This window comes from Oncorhynchus masou, chromosome 16, assembly GCF_036934945.1.
Source record: "Oncorhynchus masou masou isolate Uvic2021 chromosome 16, UVic_Omas_1.1, whole genome shotgun sequence".
NCBI classification, from domain to species: domain Eukaryota; kingdom Metazoa; phylum Chordata; class Actinopteri; order Salmoniformes; family Salmonidae; genus Oncorhynchus; species Oncorhynchus masou.
The window spans coordinates 29720001-29736800 of record NC_088227.1 but is presented as its reverse complement, the minus strand read 5'-3'; the positions used below and the strand labels follow the sequence as shown (position 1 = coordinate 29736800).

At 44.0% G+C, this 16800-nt stretch overlaps 1 protein-coding gene across 1 annotated transcript; it reads right to left on the bottom strand.

Moving 5' to 3' along the window:
* Positions 1–10253: 10253 nt before the first annotated feature.
* Positions 10254–16593, bottom strand: LOC135557225 (galectin-3-like). Its single transcript, XM_064990430.1, has 4 exons — positions 15991–16593; positions 15784–15872; positions 15310–15481; positions 10254–11075 (listed from the first exon to the last, which is right to left on the bottom strand). Exons 1-4 carry the CDS (start codon positions 16495–16497, stop codon positions 10917–10919), a joined length of 927 nt encoding a protein of 308 aa, XP_064846502.1. The 5' UTR covers positions 16498–16593; the 3' UTR covers positions 10254–10916.
* Between the last annotated feature and the right edge of the window lie 207 nt (positions 16594–16800).

The window sequence follows — 16800 nt, the reverse complement described above, 5'->3', positions numbered from 1 at the left end:
ATGGAATGGGATGGAATGGGATGGGGATGGGATGGAATGGGATGGGAGTGGAATGGGATTGGGATGGAATGTGATGGGAGTGAAATGGAATGGGGATGATGATGGAATGGGGATGGGGGTGGGATGGAATGGGGATGGGGTTTCCAATGTATCTAACTAGATGTTAGAGGTGTATAACACAGGAGAACCTTTGGTCTGACCTCTCGACATCAGAGAGGAAGACCTCACTCTGTAGAACAGAAACAGTCTATGTCGTAAGGTTTGAAAGTAGGATAAAGGATATGAAGATCATTGTTATGATCAAAGCTCTGTGATTGGTCTCATGGCTATGATGACATTACCTCTCCTTCCTCAGCCAATGACAACAAGGTGAGGATGATCAGCTGTGGAGCAGACAAGAGCATCTACTTCCGTACGGCTCACAGGGTAAGACACTCACCACTCAGTCAGGGTACACAGGGTAAGAAACATGTTATAGTGCCATGTTACAATTCCAGAATTTAAAAAAAAATGCAAAGTTATGTAACTAACTGGGACCGTAGGGCAGTGGTTCTCAAACCTCTCCTCGGGACCCCTAGACGTTTCTCAATTTGGTTGTAGCCCTGAACTAACTCACCTGATTCACCTAGTCAAGGGCTTGATGATGAGTTGACAATTTGAATCAGGTGTGCTAGCTATGGAATAGGCTAGGGGTCTCCGAGTAGAGGTTTGAGAACCCTGCCTTAGTGGAATGTTATGCCCGATTCCCTTGAGCCCAGGTCAGCTGAGTTGATCTCAGTTGCATAAGAGACAACCGTCATCATCCACTCTTCCACAGGAGGCTGCCGAGGGGAGGGCGGCTTATAATAATGGCTGAAATGGAGTACATGGAATGACATCACATACATGGAAACCATGTGCTTGATGTATTTGATACCATTACACTCATTCCGCTCCAGTCATTACCACGAGCCTGTTCTCCCCAATTAAGGTGCCACCAATCTCCTGTGCCCTTTTCATATGTTCCTCCTATTACAAACATCCCTATTAGGATAATGGATAGAGGAATGGAACTACTGTTAAGTTCTGGAACATGAGAGAGTCCATCACGGGTGCAGGGTTCCACTTCCAGAACAAACAATGTCTTGTTAGCTTCCTGATGCTTTTCTGATGTGAATATACATTACTTTAATTGAGTGGCCATTGAGGAAACAAACACGGCCATCTCTCCCCTCGCAATAGGCTCTTCTCTGGCAATGCTCTTTGCTCTCTATTTCATCTATTACCAGGCTCTTTGCTCTCTGTTCCATCTATTACCAGGCTCTTTGTTTTTACCATGGTTGCGTGTCAGTATTTAACTTGGAGAAATTGCTGAATGGTCCTGTACACACGGCCACTGTCTTGTTTTTCACGAGTATTAAAAACATCCCTTAGTGTCTAGAATGTAATGTAGCTCTGCTTGTATATGACCTGCAGACATAGAGAGTAACTTAAGATGATGTTGACATTACAGTTCAAGAGTCCAACAACAGTAAGCTAGATAAACAAACAAATGATATCATTAGCTTTGTTGTTCTCTTCCCCCTCAGACAGACAGAGGTGTAGAGCTCACTAAGTGGTGAGGAAGACCACTCTGTATGACATGGATGTAGAGCCCAGCTGTAAGTACGCTGCTGTGGGCTGCCAGGACCGATACATCAGGATCTTCAACATCAGCAGTGGGAAACAGAAGAAAATCTACAAGGATTCACAGACTGAGGATGGCAGCCTGCTCAAGGTTTAGTATCATTCAACTCTATCTAAAACTCTATCAATGATAGAAAGAAAATATCATCTCACTGTTGCTGCCCGTCAAATGAGTTATTTATGAAGCTTGTGATTGTCACAACGTTTCAACTAGTGATGAGAACTGGTATGGAAAATCTATATCGATATCACTTGCGTTTTTTCGATCCGATATCAATATCATATCAGTTTGATTGATTCGATCCGATATCAATATCATATCAGTTTGATTGAATAACATTGCAACTGTGTGAACTTTACTTCCACGGCTTTGTGAACTTCATACAACTGCTTGTTGGTTGCCCATTGGACCAAGTTTGAATGTTCTGGGGGCTTACCCAACAAGTTAGAATACAATGGGAACCTGTGAGTACAGTCATGTATTTAGGAACAGTCATGTATGTATGCTCTTTTACATAATAATGTTGGTTAACAGCAAGGATGAACCGATATCACAACATTCCTTGCTCATATCGATATCAAATTTAATTATTGGTATGGGTATCCACCACTTTTCAACCTTTTTGTTGTGCCCCATGCAGGTGCAGACTGATCTGTCTGCACAGTATGTTGCCACTAGCTGCTCTGATAAGAACATCAGCGTATCTTAATCAGGGAGAGAGAAGCAGGGAGCACCAGCCTGCACGGGTCCTCTGTGAGTAAAGAGGGAGAGAGAAGCAGGGAGCACCTCCAGCCTGCACGGGGCCTCTGTGAGTAATCAGGGAGAGAGAAGCAGGGAGCACATCCATCCTGCACGGGGCCTCTGTGAGTAAAGAGGGAGAGAGAAGCAGGGAGCACCTCCAGCCTGCACGGGGCCTCTGTGAGTAATCAGGGAGAGAGAAGCAGGGAGCACATCCATCCTGCACGGGGCCTCTGTGAGTAAAGAGGGAGAGAGAAGCAGGGAGCACCTCCAGCCTGCATGGGGCTTCTGTGAGTAAAGAGGGAGAGAGAAGCAGGGAGCACCTCCAGCCTGCATGGAGCCTCTGTGAGTAAAGAGGGAGAGAGAAGCAGGGAGCACCTCCAGCCTGCACGGGGCCTCTGTGAGTAATCAGGGAGAGAGAAGCAGGGAGCACATCCATCCTGCACAGGTCCTCTGTGAGTAAAGAGGGAGAGAGAAGCAGGGAGCACCTCCAGCCTGCACGGGGCCTCTGTGAGTAATCAGTGAGTGAGAAGCAGGGAGCACCTCCAGCCTGCACGGGGCCTCTGTGAGTAAAGAGGGAGAGAGAAGCAGGGAGCACCAGCCTGCACGGGTCCTCTGTGAGTAAAGAGGGAGAGAGAAGCAGGGAGCACCTCCAGCCTGCACGGGGCCTCTGTGAGTAATCAGGGAGAGAGAAGCAGGGAGCACATCCATCCTGCACGGGGCCTCTGTGAGTAAAGAGGGAGAGAGAAGCAGGGAGCACCTCCAGCCTGCACGGGGCCTCTGTGAGTAATCAGTGAGTGAGAAGCAGGGAGCACCTCCAGCCTGCACGGGGCCTCTGTGAGTAAAGAGGGAGAGAGAACCAGGGAGCACCTCCAGCCTGCACGGGGCCTCTGTGAGTAAAGAGGGAGAGAGAAGCAGGGAGCACCTCCAGCCTGCACGGGGCCTCTGTGAGTAAAGAGGGAGAGAGAACCAGGGAGCACCTCCAGCCTGCACGGGGCCTCTGTGAGTAAAGAGGGAGAGAGAACCAGGGAGCACCTCCAGCCTGCACGGGGCCTCTGTGAGTAATCAGGGAGAGAGTTGGGTTGCATTTACAATGTTGTTTGTTCTTCACTGGTTGCCCTTTTCTCGTGGCAACAGGTTACAAATCTTGCTGCTGTGATGGCACACTGTTGTATTTCACCCAGTAGATATGGGAGTTTATCAAAATCGGGTTTGTTTTCGAATTCTTTGTGGATCTGTGTAATCTGAGGGAAATATGTGTCTCTAATATAGTCATACAATTGGAAGGAGGTTAGGAAGTGCAGCTCAGTTTCCACCTCATTTTGTGGGCAGTGTGCACATAGCCTGTCTTCTCTTGAGAGCCAGGTCTGCCTACGGCGGCCTCTCTCAATAGCAAGGCAATGCTCACTGAGTCTGTACATAGCATTCTAGTTTACTCATTTTGCCTGCTCTCTCTCTCTCTCTCTCTCTCTCTCTCTCTCAGTCTCTCTCTCTCTCTCTCTCTCTCTCTCTCTCTCTCTCTCTCTCCCTGTCTGTCTGTCTGTCTGCCTGCCTGCCTGCCTGCCTGCCTGCCTGCTTGCTTGCTTGCTTGCTTGCTGGTCGGTCGGTCAGTCGGTCGGTCGGACGAAGGAGTCACCCCCCGGCCTGGGTAGGGGGAAACGTTACCCGAAGAGCGAGGACAGTGGAGGTAAGAACATACCCCAGTGGAGGTCGGTGCCGTTTAAGATGAGGGAGGATGATAATATTTTTTATGAACATGACCTTATTTCTATCACAGCATATTGGATGACTGTCATTCATATTCAGTGTAACATCGATAGGTTTAGGTCACAACATGATACTCAAATTTTCCCTATGCCCATCATGAGGTTGCGACAACCTGGCCTGTGAATGAAAGTTTATAACGTAGGTGTGCAAGTCGATACAATTTTGAGTAATTAAAGTGACAGATAGTGACACATTCAATATCACTGTCACGTGTGCTCCCTCTCCGGCCTCTAGGTCACCAGGCTGCTCGTTGTGGCGCACACCTGTCACCATTGTTACGCACATCAGCACATTGACACTCACCTGGACTCCATCACCTCCTTGATTACCTGCCTTATATATGTCACTCCCTTTGGTTCCTTCCCCAGGTGTCATTGTTTTTGTTTCAGTTTCCTGTCTGAGGGGTTTTGTATTATGTTTCATTTATTTATTAAAACCCTCACTCCCTAAACTTACTTCCTGACTCTCAGCGCACATCGTTACAGAATGATGCCTCACCAAAGGGAAGCATCAGGAAGTTTTTTGTTTGTTTTGGTGTTGGAGGTGATGTCGGGTCCGGTATCAGAACCGGAGCTACCTGGGAGGCCTCAGCCGATTTGTCGGATTCCCATGCCTCGGTGGGTTCAGCGCGTTACCCTGCCTTAGCTGGCTCGACAGGGCTCCCATGCCTCAGCTGGTTCACTAGGCTCCCATGCATCAGCTGGTTCACTAGGCTCCCACGCCTCAGATGGTTTGATAGGCTCCCATGCCTCAGCTGGTTCGCTAGACTCCCATGCCTCAGCTGGTTCGCTAGGCTCCCATGCATCAGCTGGTTCACTAGGCTCCCACGCCTCAGATGGTTTGATAGGCTCCCATGCCTCAGCTGGTTCGCTAGACTCCCATGCCTCAGCTGGTTCGCTAGACTCCCATGCCTCAGATGGTTTGATAGGCTCCCATGCCTCAGCTGGTTCGCTAGACTCCCATGCCTCAGCTGGTGCAATAGGCTCCCATGCCTCAGATGGTTTGATAGGCTCCCATGTCTCAGATGGTTCGATAGGCTCCCATGCCTCAGATGGTTCGATAGGCTCCCATGCCTCAGATGGTTCGATAGGCTCCCATGCCTCAGATGGTTTGATAGGCTCCCATGCCTCAGCTGGTTCGCTAGGCTTCCATGCCTCAGCTGGTTTGCTAGGCTCCCATGCCTCAGCTGGTTCGCTAGACTCCCATGCCTCAGCTGGTTCAATAGGCTCCCATGCCTCGACCAAGGCAACCGGGGAGGTCTCAGCCAGCTCATCTGGCTTTCACGCCTCAGCCGGTTTGTCAGGATTCTGTGCCTCAGCGAAGGCGACCGGTACCCTCCTGATCCCCTGGATCATCCCTGTGGTTGGCGTCCTGCGGCTGGAGTCGCGTGCCGTGGAGGGGGTACTGTCACGTATGCTCTCTCTCCAGGGCTCTATGTTGTCATGCTCCCGCACCTCAGCCGGACCGACAGGTTCCCACACCTTAGCAGAGGTGACTGGTCCGCTCTTGATCCCCGGGATCGTCATTTTGGTCGGCGTCCTGCTGCTGGAGCCACGCGCCGGGAGGGGGTACTGTCACCTGTGCTCCCTCTCCGGCCTCTAGGTCACCAGGCTGCTCTTGTTTTGTATTATGTTTCATTTATTATTTAAAACACTCACTCCCTGAACTTGCTTCCAGACTCTCAACGCACATCGTTACAGCCGCCTTGCACTCTCTTGCCTGCATCTAGCTGATCTAGGGTGTAATCATTAGTTGATCTAGGGTGTAAATGTGAGTTTCTATTGGACAAATTCAGGTATGTTTATCCCCATTTCATTCCGTTTGCTTCCATTTAAGAAACATTTTTCAACAGAATCAGTGGAATGAATTCACCCCTGAACACACGCAAACACAGTTAACTTGCATAGCAGCCACATTTGTGTATATATAGTTCCTTCTCGCAACTATCTATGTGCTCTTTTCCTCTCACCTTTTCCCTTTGCTTGTGGACTTCAGTACACAACACATCAGCTGTCTGTGACCAGGCAAAAAAATCTTTCCAAACCTTCATATCATGACCGCTAACCACTACACAAAGCCTACGTTGTTGTCACGCCAGTCAACATAGCTGCTAGAACTATCACGTTAGTAAATTCGCTACAATCATGCAGTACAGTGTACAGTCAGAAAGCAGTTTATTAGTTACACCGGCTGCCCCGGTGGCAATAAATTAATTAAACCAACAGCTTACCCTGACTTGGAAGAGTTCCAGTGTTGGATAGCTAGCTAACATAGAATCCCTCTCTGTTTGAGCTGGGTGTTTGAGTAGACTAAACTAACTAGCCTTATTCGCTAGTTAAGTAAAATATATATATATATATATATATATATATATATATATACAACCAAATATAGCTATCTCTCTCTTTCTCTCTCTCTGATTTGCTTCTCCTTAATTTTGGAAGAAATTAATTTGTTCAAAACTGTTCAACTGTTGTCTTGCTCTCTCTTTGAGTGAGCTACTCACCACATTTGATGCAGTGCTAGCTAGCTATAGTTTACTCTTTCAGTACTAGATTTATTCTCTGATCGTTTGATTGGGTGGAAACCATGTCAGTTCATGCTGCAGGAGCGCTGATAGGCTGGATGATGTCATAATGACTGTGCAAGTCTATGGAAGGGGGTGAGAACCATGAGCCTCCTAGGTTTTGTATTGAAGTCATTGTACCCAGAACAGCTAGCTGTCCTCCGGCTACCTACACCATGGTGCTACCCTACAGAGGAAGATGGAAGTGTCAAGTAACGACGAGGCGATGAGGAAAGTCTATGACCCACTAGATGACAGTCACCATGAGGCCTTCCTTAAACAGCACTTTGAAAAACTGGCTGAGCCCAGCAATATGGGTAAGAGAAGACACAGGCACACACTCAAATGTTGTAGAGGTGATATTTTACCCCTTAAACTGTTGTATGGGAACGTTCAAACGATTTGACACCTCCCCAGCGGAGCACAGCAGAGCTCTCAGTAGCAGTATGTTAGCACCATTCCTGGCCAGAAGCTCAAACAACATGTAATGGTACAGACAAGGGATCCTTTAAAGGGAGACTGCGAGATTCTGGCATTTTCCTACTTACCCAGAGTCAGATGATCTCGTGGATAATAATTTTATGTCTCTGCGTGCAGTATGAAGGAATTTAGAGGTAGATTTGTAAGCAAATGCTATCTAAAAGTCTACTGGTAAGGTAAAATACGCTGTGTCACATTAAGACTTTATCCCACATACTTCTTGGAGAGCGTTTATACGTTCACATGTACGCAACACCAACAATGCTTTTTTTCATTATCTCGAGTTGCATTCACACTGCCTAGTACAGAGCTGTACACGGTAACCAGGTGATGTTCTACTCTCTACAGGAGAATCCCTCTGTTTGCCTTTGGTGTCCAAGGTGAGGCCCCTGATCGATGGGGCACAGGGGAAGGGCCACGAAGACAGGGAGATGTCCCCAGGCAGAAGGGGAGAAAGTAAGTGTCTATAGAGAGGAATAAAGACTCTTTACACAGGTTATTTGTTTGGTTGTAAAAAGGTATAATATATTGGTAAATAAAGCATTATACAAAGGAAATGTGATTAATTACTTGATTGACTGAATCTTTTGGATATTTAAAAGTAGTAAGCTGCTCCAGCCGGATACATAAAAAATGATCTAGGATAAAAACACAATAAAGGCTTATTTCCATTGTGGTCCTCATTTTTCAGCAAGATGACAGGAGGGCAAGACCGACACCATACATGCAATTAAAACAACAACAATAGCAATTTACAACAATGGATTGTTTAAGCTTCCCTCCATGAGTCAGGCTGGAGGTGTGTACTCCAGAGAGAGGCCCTGTGTTGTGCTCCCAACCCCAGAAGAAGAGGCCTCTTGGGGCTCACCTGTGGAGGATGTCAAGCGCCCTGGACAGAGCGCCAGCCTTTCTGAACTGAGAAAAGTTGGACTACAGAAGTCCCAGTCTGCACAGAACCTGGCCACAGAGGGTGTTGCTCAGTACCTCTGATGTTCAGCACAGCACATACAGTACATTATACTACTGTAGGTAATAATAACCTAGCCTCAGAGGAGGAGTACAACAGCTTCACAAGACACATGATCTTGGAGGTGATATTTGTGAACACCTGTCTAACACTGACATTCTTCTTAATTGACAGTAAGCAGTGAAATCATTGTACTTCTATCTAGCCAGTGTATTTCTACTTTCTCAATGACCCCCCATCCGTAGCTCCCCGCTCCCCCAACCCCTCCGTAGCTCCCCGCTCCCCCAACCCCTCCAGTGATAGAGGAGAAAGTTTACATTAACTGACACTTTTCTTAACTGATCCTACTGTTTCCTTACTCTACTTGTGTTTCAGAATGGATGCTGAATGTCTATTTCTCCTGATTTGACTGATTTGATTAGGATCTCCATTAGCCGACGCAAATGGCAATATTACATTACAGACAAAAGACTGCAATTTACATACATGTAGAAACATTAACATGTAGTGTGTGTGCATATCAGTTAGATGTGTGCGAGGGTGTCAGTTACACATACCTGTCAGTACATACACATACCTGTCAGTAGGTCACATGGCGGAGAGGCGTGGTGCCGTGAGGTGTTGCTTTATTTATTTTTTTGTACCCAGGTTTGCTGTTCACTTGGGCAATATGAGATGGGAGTTCTGTGTTCTCATGGCTCTGAATAATACTACTGTATGTTTCCTTGAATTCATCCTGGACCTGGGGACTGTGAAAAGACCCGTGGTGGCATGTCTGGTGGGGTACAGTGCCTTGCGAAAGTATTCGGCCCCCTTGAACTTTGCGACCTTTTGCCACATTTCAGGCTTCAAACATAAAGATATAAAACTGTATTTGTGAAGAATCAACAACAAGTGGGAAAGCCATTTCTTAAAGATATCCATAAAAAGTGTTGTTTAAAGTTTGCCACAAGCCACCTGGGAGACACCAAACATGTGGAAGAAGGTGCTCTGGTCAGATGAAACCAAAATTGAACTTTTTGGCAACAATGCAAAACGTTATGTTTGGCGTAAAAGCAACACAGCTCATCACCCTGAACACACCATCCCCACTGTCAAACATGGTGGTGGCAGCATCATGGTTTGGGCCTGCTTTTCTTCAGCAGGGACAGGGAAGATGGTTAAAATTGATGGGAAGATGGATGGAGCCAAATACAGGACCATTCTGGAAGAAAACCTGATGGAGTCTGCAAAAGACCTGAAACTGGGACGGAGATTTGTCTTCCAACAAGACAATGATCCAAAACATGAAGCAAAATCTACAATGGACTGGTTCAAAAATAAACATATCCAGGTGCTAGAATGGCCAAGTCAAAGTCCAGACCTGAATCCAATCGAGAATCTGTGAAAAGAACTGAAAACTGCTGTTCACAAATGCTCTCCATCCAACCTCACTGAGCTCGAGCTGTTTTGCAAGGAGGAATGGGAAAAAATATCAGTCTCTTGATGTGCAAAACTGATAGAGACATACCCCAAGCGACTTACAGCTATAATTACAGCAAAAGGTGGCGCTACAAAGTATTAACTGAAAGGGGGCTGAATAATTTGCACGCCCAATTTTTCAGTTTTTGATTTTTTTTAAAGTTTGAAATATCCAATAAATGTCGTTCCACTTCATGATTGTGTCCCACTTGTTGATTCTTCACAAAAAAATACAGTTTTATATCTTTATGTTTGAAGCCTGAAATGTGGCAAAAGGTCGCAAAGTTCAAGGGGGCCGAATACTTTCGCAAGGCACTGTAAGTGTGCATGTCAGTGCTGTGTGTAAGTTGACTATGCAAACAATTAGGAATTTACAAAACAATGTTTCTTATAAAAACAAGAAATGACGTGGTCAGTCTCCTCAACTCTTAGCCAAGAGAGACTGGCATGCATAGTATTAATATGAGCCCTCTGATTGTAATGGGATGGTAGTTGTGTGCATTGAATCCTGACGGTCAAGTCAGTCTTGATATTACTGATATTGAGGTCTGATACAATAAAATGTGTAAAACTTCATTCAATTTAATGGTTTTATTTCATACAATTTTTGTTATTTACTACCCTTGTAGGGCACTGAATGCCCTCATATGGAGACCTTCAGTGAATCAGTGTAATGCACTGTATCTACTGATACCTTGAGTCAGGAGTATGTTAATTTACATAGACGTTCAACAGAAAATAGATATAAAATATTATACACATTTAAGTGAAATGGCATTGCTTAATTCTTAGTCCTTCATACCTTGTAAATTACACACATTTGCAAAAGGATTGTTTTTTTGTGGAGTTAGTGGGTATTAATGCAGTATTATGTTTGCAGCTCGTCACCATTATCACCATCATAATCATCATCACCATTATCGCAATCATAATCATCATCACCATTATCGCAATCATAATCATCATCACCATTATCACCATCTTAATCATCATCACCATTATCACCATCACCATTATCACCATCATAATCATCATCACCATTATCGCCATCATAATCATCATCTCCATTATCACCATCATAATCATCATCACCATTATCACCATCATAATCATCATCACCATTATCGCCATCATAATCATCATCACCATCATAATCATCATCACCATCATCATAAAAAAGTTGCAAAGACTTTAACTGCAGATTGATGCCATGTTATGCATGTAGCCTATGATGAGTGTTGTATAATATAGGGATGTCATATGTATGGTTGTCATGGTATCGTGTCTACGTTGACAGAGGTGAGGATGACATCATGGAGGATGTTGATGTGATCGATCTGGTTGAGTTCTCTGATGCGGTGTTTAAACTCAAACAGCTGAGTTCCGTTCACAGCCACCTTAAACTCGCCAGACGTAACCAAAATCTTCATCTGAAATGCAGGACAGATAAACACTGGTGGCCAGATTGTCTTTGCAAAATAACCTGGTTAGGTAAAAGTCTGAAAGCTACATCTGACCACTTCTCGGACACTCAACTGTACATGGACTCAACAAAAGCTTTCATCAGAAAAATACAAAAGCTTTAATAGAGGACATCCGACAGTGCTGATCTATAACCCACTTTAACTACTTTATCCCTGTATTCACCATTACTAGTAGAGATAATGCAAAAAACAACTGGCCGCTGGTAAGATTAATAATAGAGTTGTTAGTCAGTACAGTATAGATTAGAGTTGTTAGTCAGTACAGTATAGATTAGAGTTGTTAGTCAGTACTGTATAGGTTAGAGTTGTTAGTCAGTACAGTATAGGTTGTTAGTCAGTACAGTATAGATTAGAGTTGTTAGTCAGTACAGTATAGATTAGAGTTGTTAGTCAGTACAGTATAGGTTAGAGTTGTTAGTCAGTACAGTATAGGTTAGAGTTGTTAGTCAGTACAGTATAGGTTAGAGTTGTTAGTCAGTACAGTATATGTCAGAGTTGTTAGTCAGTACAGTATAGGTTGTTAGTCAGTGCAGTATAGGTTGTTAGTCAGTACAGTATAGGTTGTTAGTCAGTACAGTACAGGTTAGAGTTGTTAGTCAGTACAGTATAGGTTGTTAGTCAGTGCAGTATAGGTTGTTAGTCAGTACAGTATAGGTTGTTAGTCAGTACAGTATAGGTTGTGAGTCAGTACAGTATAGGTTAGAGTTGTTAGTCAGTACAGTATAGGTTAGAGTTGTTAGTCAGTACAGTATAGGTTGTTAGTCAGTACAGTATAGGTTAGAGTCTTTAGTCAGTACAGTATAGGTTAGAGTTGTTAGTTAGTACAGTATAGGTTGTTAGTCAGTACAGTATAGGTTGTTAGTCAGTACAGTATAGGTTGTTAGTCAGTACAGTATAGGTTAGAGTTGTTAGTCAGTACAGTATAGGTTGTTAGTCAGTACAGTATAGGTTGTTAGTCAGTACAGTATAGATTAGAGTTGTTAGTCAGTACAGTATAGATTAGAGTTGTTAGTCAGTACAGTATAGGTTAGAGTTGTTAGTCAGTACAGTATAGGTTAGAGTTGTTAGTCAGTACAGTATAGGTTGTTAGTCAGTACAGTATAGGTTGTTAGTCAGTACAGTATAGGTTGTTAGTCAGTACAATATAGGTTGTTAGTCAGTACAGTATAGGTTGTTAGTCAGTACAGTATAGGTAAGAGTTGTTAGTCAGTACAGTATAGGTTGTTAGTCAGTACAGTATAGGTTGTTAGTCAGTACAGTATAGGTTAGAGTTGTTAGTCAGTACAGTATAGGTTAGAGTTGTTAGTCAGTACAGTATAGGTTAGAGTTGTTAGTCAGTACAGTATAGGTTGTTAGTCAGTACAGTATAGGTTGTTAGTCAGTACAGTATAGGTTGTTAGTCAGTACAGTATAGGTTAGAGTTGTTAGTCAGTACAGTATAGGTTGTTAGTCAGTACAGTATAGGTTGTTAGTCAGTACAGTATAGGTTGTTAGTCAGTACAGTATAGGTAAGAGTTGTTAGTCAGTACAGTATAGGTTAGAGTTGTTAGTCAGTACAGTATAGGTCAGAGTTGTTAGTCAGTACAGTATAGGCTAGAGTTGTTAGTCAGTACAGTATAGGTTGTTAGTCAGTACAGTATAGGTTGTTAGTCAGTACAGTATAGGTAAGAGTTGTTAGTCAGTACAGTATAGGTTAGAGTTGTTAGTCAGTACAGTATAGGTTAGAGTTGTTAGTCAGTACAGTATATGTCAGAGTTGTTAGTCAGTACAGTATAGGTTGTTAGTCAGTGCAGTATAGGTTGTTAGTCAGTACAGTATAGGTTGTTAGTCAGTACAGTACAGGTTAGAGTTGTTAGTCAGTACAGTATAGGTTGTTAGTCAGTGCAGTATAGGTTGTTAGTCAGTACAGTATAGGTTGTTAGTCAGTACAGTATAGGTTGTTAGTCAGTACAGTATAGGTTGTTAGTCAGTACAGTATAGGTTGTTAGTCAGTACAGTATAGGTTAGAGTTGTTAGTCAGTACAGTATAGGTTAGAGTTGTTAGTCAGTACAGTATAGGTTGTTAGTCAGTACAGTATAGGTTAGAGTGTTTAGTCAGTACAGTATAGGTTAGAGTTGTTAGTTAGTACAGTATAGGTTGTTAGTCAGTACAGTATAGGTTGTTAGTCAGTACAGTATAGGTTGTTAGTCAGTACAGTATAGGTTAGAGTTGTTAGTCAGTACAGTATAGGTTAGAGTTGTTAGTCAGTACAGTATAGGTTGTTAGTCAGTACAGTATAGGTTGTTAGTCAGTACAGTATAGGTAAGAGTTGTTAGTCAGTACAGTATAGGTTAGAGTTGTTAGTCAGTACAGTATAGGTTAGAGTTGTTAGTCAGTACAGTATAGGTCAGAGTTGTTAGTCAGTACAGTATAGGTTGTTAGTCAGTGCAGTATAGGTTGTTAGTCAGTACAGTATAGGTTGTTAGTCAGTACAGTACAGGTTAGAGTTGTTAGTCAGTACAGTATAGGTTGTTAGTCAGTGCAGTATAGGTTGTTAGTCAGTACAGTATAGGTTGTTAGTCAGTACAGTATAGGTTGTTAGTCAGTACAGTATAGGTTAGAGTTGTTAGTCAGTACAGTATAGGTTAGAGTTGTTAGTCAGTACAGTATAGGTTAGAGTGTTTAGTCAGTACAGTATAGGTTAGAGTTGTTAGTTAGTACAGTATAGGTTGTTAGTCAGTACAGTATAGGTTGTTAGTCAGTACAGTATAGGTTAGAGTTGTTAGTCAGTACAGTATAGGTTGTTAGTCAGTACAGTATAGGTTGTTAGTCAGTACAGTATAGGTTGTTAGTCAGTACAGTATAGGTTAGAGTTGTTAGTCAGTACAGTATAGGTTGTTAGTCAGTACAGTATAGATTAGAGTTGTTAGTCAGTGCAGTATAGGTTGTTAGTCAGTATAGTATAGATTAGAGTTGTTAGTCAGTACAGTATAGGTTAGAGTTGTTAGTCAGTACAGTATAGGTTAGAGTTGTTAGTCAGTACAGTATAGGTTGTTAGTCAGTACAGTATAGGTTAGAGTTGTTAGTCAGTACAGTATAGGTTAGAGTTGTTAGTCAGTACAGTACAGGTTAGAGTTGTTAGTCAGTACAGTATAGGTTGTTAGTCAGTACAGTATAGGTTAGAGTTGTTAGTCAGTACAGTATAGGTTGTTAGTCAGTACAGTATAGATTAGAGTTGTTAGTCAGTACAGTATAGGTTAGAGTTGTTAGTCAGTACAGTATAGGTTAGAGTTGTTAGTCAGTACAGTATAGGTTGTTAGTCAGTACAGTATAGGTTGTTAGTCAGTACAGTATAGGTTAGAGTTGTTAGTCAGTACAGTATAGGTTGTTAGTCAGTACAGTATAGGTTAGAGTTGTTAGTCAGTACAGTATAGGTTGTTAGTCAGTACAGTATAGGTTAGAGTTGTTAGTCAGTACAGTATAGGTAAGAGTTGTTAGTCAGTACAGTATAGGTTAGAGTTGTTAGTCAGTACAGTATAGGTTAGAGTTGTTAGTCAGTACAGTATAGGCTGTTAGTCAGTACAGTATAGGTTAGAGTTGTTAGTCAGTACAGTATAGGTTGTTAGTCAGTACAGTATAGGTTGTTAGTCAATACAGTATAGGTTAGAGTTGTTAGTCAGTACAGTATAGGTTAGAGTTGTTAGTCAGTACAGTATAGGTTGTTAGTCAGTGCAGTATAGGTTGTTAGTCAGTACAGTATAGGTTAGAGTTGTTAGTCAGTACAGTATAGGTTGTTAGTCAGTGCAGTATAGGTTGTTAGTCAGTACAGTATAGGTTAGAGTTGTTAGTCAGTACAGTATAGGTTGTTAGTCAGTAAAGTATAGGTTAGAGTTGTTAGTCAGTACAGTATAGGTTAGAGTTGTTAGTCAGTACAGTATAGGCTGTTAGTCAGTACAGTATAGGTTAGAGTTGTTAGTCAGTACAGTATAGGTTGTTAGTCAGTACAGTATAGGTTAGAGTTGTTAGTCAGTACAGTATAGGTTAGAGTTGTTAGTCAGTACAGTATAGGTTAGAGTTGTTAGTCAGTGCAGTATAGGTTGTTAGTCAGTACAGTATAGGTTGTTAGTCAGTGCAGTATAGGTTGTTAGTCAGTACAGTATAGGTTAGAGTTGCACTGCTATAAAGAATATTCCCACTGACCTCGAAGGACTGACCGGCCATGAAGGGGAAGCGTCCCTGTGTGTGCCTCTCCTCCTTCCCCCAGTGCTCTCCCATCTTGTGGTTCCTCACCACTGCCTGCTTGCCCCCCTCATTAAACCGAGAGTTGAGGTGGAAGGCGATGTCATTACCTCGCAGAAAGTTCACTGTGAACCTAAAAAAGTTAGTATCAAAACAGTTGAATTGATCATGTTGATTAAAACACAGGTCAAGATATTAGATAGTGAAAAACTACAGTCATCAATCAGGTTAATAGGCCCAATCTTCCAGGATCGTGATGTATTGAAAGCAGCTGACATTCAATATAGTAAAATGACTTATTACATCAGTTGTATTCAAATAGCATACTGGTAATGTGTACTGTACATCCAATGCTTCCACTGGGTATCTCAGGGATCGTATTCATCCCAGTAGACAACAAAGACCCGAGTAGACTATGGTAGTTGATGAACTCACTGCTTAGCGTTTGGTTTGACCTGGCCCATGATGGTGAGCATCATCTTGTCGTAGATGCCTCTTTGTAGGTTCAGGTTGTAGGGCACATTCTGTACACCAACACAACACAGAGACATTTAGGATATGGCGCTATCTTCACACCAACACAATGATTATGCCATTTCCTTTCCTCCATCTACTGATGCTCCTTCCCTCCCTGTCTCTCACCTGTCCAGTTGGTGTCGGATTCCACTGTGTAGCAGGTGGGAAGCCACCTGGGTCCTGATCAGGCCAACTAGATTGTACACCTGGGTCCTGACCAGGGCCGAATGGCCATCCAGACCCTGGGTTAACGCCTGGGTTAAAGCCTGGGACTGGCCACCCTGGGGGACTGGGCTGGCTGGGGCCCTGAGCCTGGGCTTGAATTGAGGCTGGAGGTTGATAAGGCTGGGGTGTAGGCTGGGGAGGCTGGGGCTGGGGTCCAGGCCAGCACGGCTGGCAGGGATGGGTTGGGGCTGGATGGGTATGTTGTGGTTGAGTACCAGGCCAGTTTTGGGCTGGAGCTGGGGATGGTTTGGATGGTTGAGGAACAGGCCAGTTCCAGTTTTGGGCTGGAGCTGGGGATGGTTGTGATGACTGTGGCCCAGGCCAGTTTTGGGCTGGACCTGGGGCTTGTTGGGATGGCTGTTGCCCAGGCCAGCAGGGGGTGTTCGGGTTCCCAGGGAAGCGAGGCATGGGCTGAGGTTGAGCTGGGGCTGGTTGGGATGATTGAGGACCAGGCCAGCAGGGGATGCTGGGCTGCTCAGGCCAGCAGGATGGGGACTGGGGTTGACTGGGCTGTTGGCTGGGCTGTGTCGGCCAGACTGGACCCCCTGGTTGCTGTTGACTGGGCCAGATACTGTTGCTTCCCTGGGGGGTAGAACCAGAGGACGGACAGCCACACAGAGCATCAGAGAGCTGGGGGGACAAAATAAGTACACACACATACAGTCAAAGATACACACATTCGTACATGCACACAGGCACTGACACATTTGC